The sequence below is a fragment of the Propithecus coquereli genome, unplaced genomic scaffold (genome assembly GCF_000956105.1).
Source record: "Propithecus coquereli isolate 6110/MARCELLA unplaced genomic scaffold, Pcoq_1.0 Scaffold3, whole genome shotgun sequence".
NCBI classification, from domain to species: Eukaryota; Metazoa; Chordata; class Mammalia; order Primates; family Indriidae; genus Propithecus; species Propithecus coquereli.
In genome coordinates, this window is record NW_012148618.1 from 13,340,160 (window position 1) to 13,343,271 (window position 3,112).

Sequence of the window (3,112 nt, forward strand, 5' to 3'; positions counted from 1 at the left end):
ATGTTTAGTACTTTGGACTTCTTGTTCTAGATTTTAAGGCAAGACCATGACAGACTATGAATATCACTTACAAAATCCTCTCCCAATATTTGGATATATAGTCATAAAACAAAAAGCAACTACCATACCATACCAGCTACCATACCAAGCACCATGATAGTACAGAATACTTAGAAGGAGGGAAGTATTATAACCCTAAGAGTGAAGGCAATAGCCCTAATTTCTTATAAGGTGCATATATAAGAACCTTACCATCATCATCAACATCACTGTGTGTAAGACAGTATACTATTCATAAATGTATGTGCTATATTATAACTCACCGACTGACACGTCACTATCCTGAACTTCATGGTTGTCCAGATGATAAATACAATAGATGCTAATAGTAAATGAAAAACCTGGTCAGGGCATGAATGTTGGTTTACATCCCCAATTATATTCCCCCATTTCTGATTAAGTGGAATTCCATATACCCCAAACCCCCCATACATCATCATTTTCTATCAGATGTTTTAACAAATGTATTACTGAACACCTACTCTCAGCAAGGCTCATGATACATACTCGTGTCAATCCTTTCTGTACTTAAAGAATAGTTTTATAATAATTTTATTTGCCATCTGGCTACTTCAGTAACCCTCAGAATTAAAACAGAAGGTACTGGAAATATGGCTTTTTCCAACATAATCAACATAATTTTCTCCTTCTTTTACCTTTAGTATAGTAATGCTAATTTTTCTTTGGCTGGTCAGATAAAAAAATGGTTGATAAGATGACTGCAACACAAATAGAAGAGCTGGTTCCAATCATAGATCAGACCTCACTATTCTATGTTTGGTACAAGGACAAAGAGGTAGGCAAGTTAGCCTAGTGTGGCTACCATCCACTTAATGTCTGTATTTCACGTATGCTTAGTGACATATGTAAAAACACTTGCAATGTACCCTCATCTACAATTCTATAGCTGTTTAATAAAACAAATAAGCATGGCGTAATGTCTTCTAAAAGGAATCTAAATGCTATTTGGCACTCAAGCTAACTTACCTCAAGAAAAAGAATGCCTCAGAAAAAGAATGGAGACAAGAGAGGAACATACTAAGAGGTGAAATTAAATGAGGTTGATTTTTCAGCTGTTATACATAAAATAAATGGTTCGTAACTTTTTTTAAACCATAGATCCTTCTGAGAATTTGACAAAAGCTAAGAACCCTTTTCCCAAGTGAAATGCACAAAACTTTCTATGCCCACCCATGGCCCTCTCAGGTTAAGAATCTCTGTTCTAAACAGATCACATTTAAACTGCAGAAAGAAAGTCCTAGACTTACCTGCCACTGCCAAGATAAGCGTGTTGGTGAAATGTCGGTATAACGAGAGTTTTACAATGTTCCTCCGAAGTTTTAATAGCTTCATTGTTTGAGTCAGGCTAATAAATATGTGTTTGCAGGTCAAGGAATTCAACATTCAGAAAAAACAGTAAGCTAGTAAATTAATCCTCAAGTTTCTTTTAGGATCTGGGATCACACTAATAAAGTTATGGATCTCAGAGGTCTTGTAGTTTTCTTATTCTCACTTTATCTCACAAACACCCCAAGATTAATAAGAAAGCCATCATTTTCAATGAGACATTGAAGAAAAGACAGAACCAGGATAAAATAAGAATGCAAAAAATAAAAGAAAAAGAGGAAAAATATAAAAAAGAGAAATAAAGACAGGAAAGGCTTTCTAGAAAAACAAAAAAGATGAAAAAATAGACAAAGAGTAGAAGAGGAAATGAAAATGAGTAACAGGCAAGGGACAAAGAGTTAACATCATCTTCTCTCTTCCTTTAAGGTGGGTAGCTCTGTTTTCATCTGTCCCAGCTAATCCAGTCTAGGGTCATAATTACACTCATGCTTACAACCTCCCAGTGTTCTACCCTACAGAGTTCCCCTTGTGTCATCTTAAAGAACCTGCCATCAGCTACCTGCACTACCATGAATTAAGAGGACCCTACGATGGGCTGAGAATCCTAGGCAGTTTGGTTCCAAAAGCAACAACTCTCCATTTTCAGAACATTATTCCCAAGTAGAAGTTGCCAGAGAAACATAGGAGGGGAAGTGATGACTACTAAACACAATATCTGTTCTTATGTCCAACTTTAAGCATAAGGAGCAGATATAAAAATAGGGGGGTTGGCATTTGCTCTGCCCTTTGACAGAGCCTTACTTGTCACCTAGTCACTGGGTTATCTTATTGCCTATCTAATCCCACCTCCCTCTCTATTCCTCCCAATACCCCTAGAGGTTCACAAAACACATTTGGAAAGATGCTGATCTAGAAAATTTTTGGCCATTTGGACACCGGAAATTTTAACTTCAAACTCTTTTGCTATATGGCAGTCCACTCAAATTCACAAAACTACAATTTTGTTCATATTCAGCTTTTTGCAATCTATCAAGTCAGTAACACTGCATAATTGCAAATAGAACCAAATATATAAAAACCAAAACAAATTCAAAATAGCCCCCAAAAGATAAAGTCCAAAAACTTGAATCCTTCACCTAACAGGCCAAGTCCCTGATAGATAAATGTTTAATTTTAAAGAACAGAAGAAAAAGATTACTGAAATAGAAACTTGTCTATTATTTGCTGGTTGATAATCATTCTTCCTTTTGCCTATAATGAATCAATATTTATTCTGAATGGTGGAAGTCTTCAGACAATTCCAAGTCAGCTTTGGAATGAGGGACCAAAACATTCACCCTGTTAAAGGTTAAAACCTACTAAACCTACACAGAGTTTCAGAAGAGTCAAACCACTGTATGTAGTTCCTGAAACCACATTTTAAGGATGAAAATCTTTTCATATGTTTCAAAGCACTTAATAATTGCTAGAGGCTAAAAGAAAGAGCAGGACAAGAGTAGCCAGTGATTCTAATATTGTGATTAGGTACACAAGTAACAAGTGCAAAATCAAGATGAAATGCTTATTTAAAAGAAAAAAGCCAGAAGCGTTTATCTTGTGCTCAGTCCACAGTCACCAATTTATGATGTGATTTAAAAACAAAACAAACAGACAAAAAAACACAAATAAAACTGCTTACCTGACCTCTCAGGTTGTTAAGACTTAA

At 35.6% G+C, this 3,112-nt stretch overlaps 1 protein-coding gene across 1 annotated transcript in view; it reads right to left on the bottom strand.

The window, feature by feature from the left end:
- TMEM87A (transmembrane protein 87A) overlaps positions 1-3,112 on the bottom strand; it is a 51,617-nt gene that overhangs the window by 18,304 nt on the left and 30,201 nt on the right. The window contains exons 11-12 of the mRNA XM_012649133.1: positions 1,329-1,437; positions 324-382 (exon numbers count right to left, since the gene is read on the bottom strand). Coding sequence (XP_012504587.1) covers positions 324-382; positions 1,329-1,437 — 168 coding nt within the window. The remainder of the gene's footprint in view (positions 1-323; positions 383-1,328; positions 1,438-3,112) is intronic.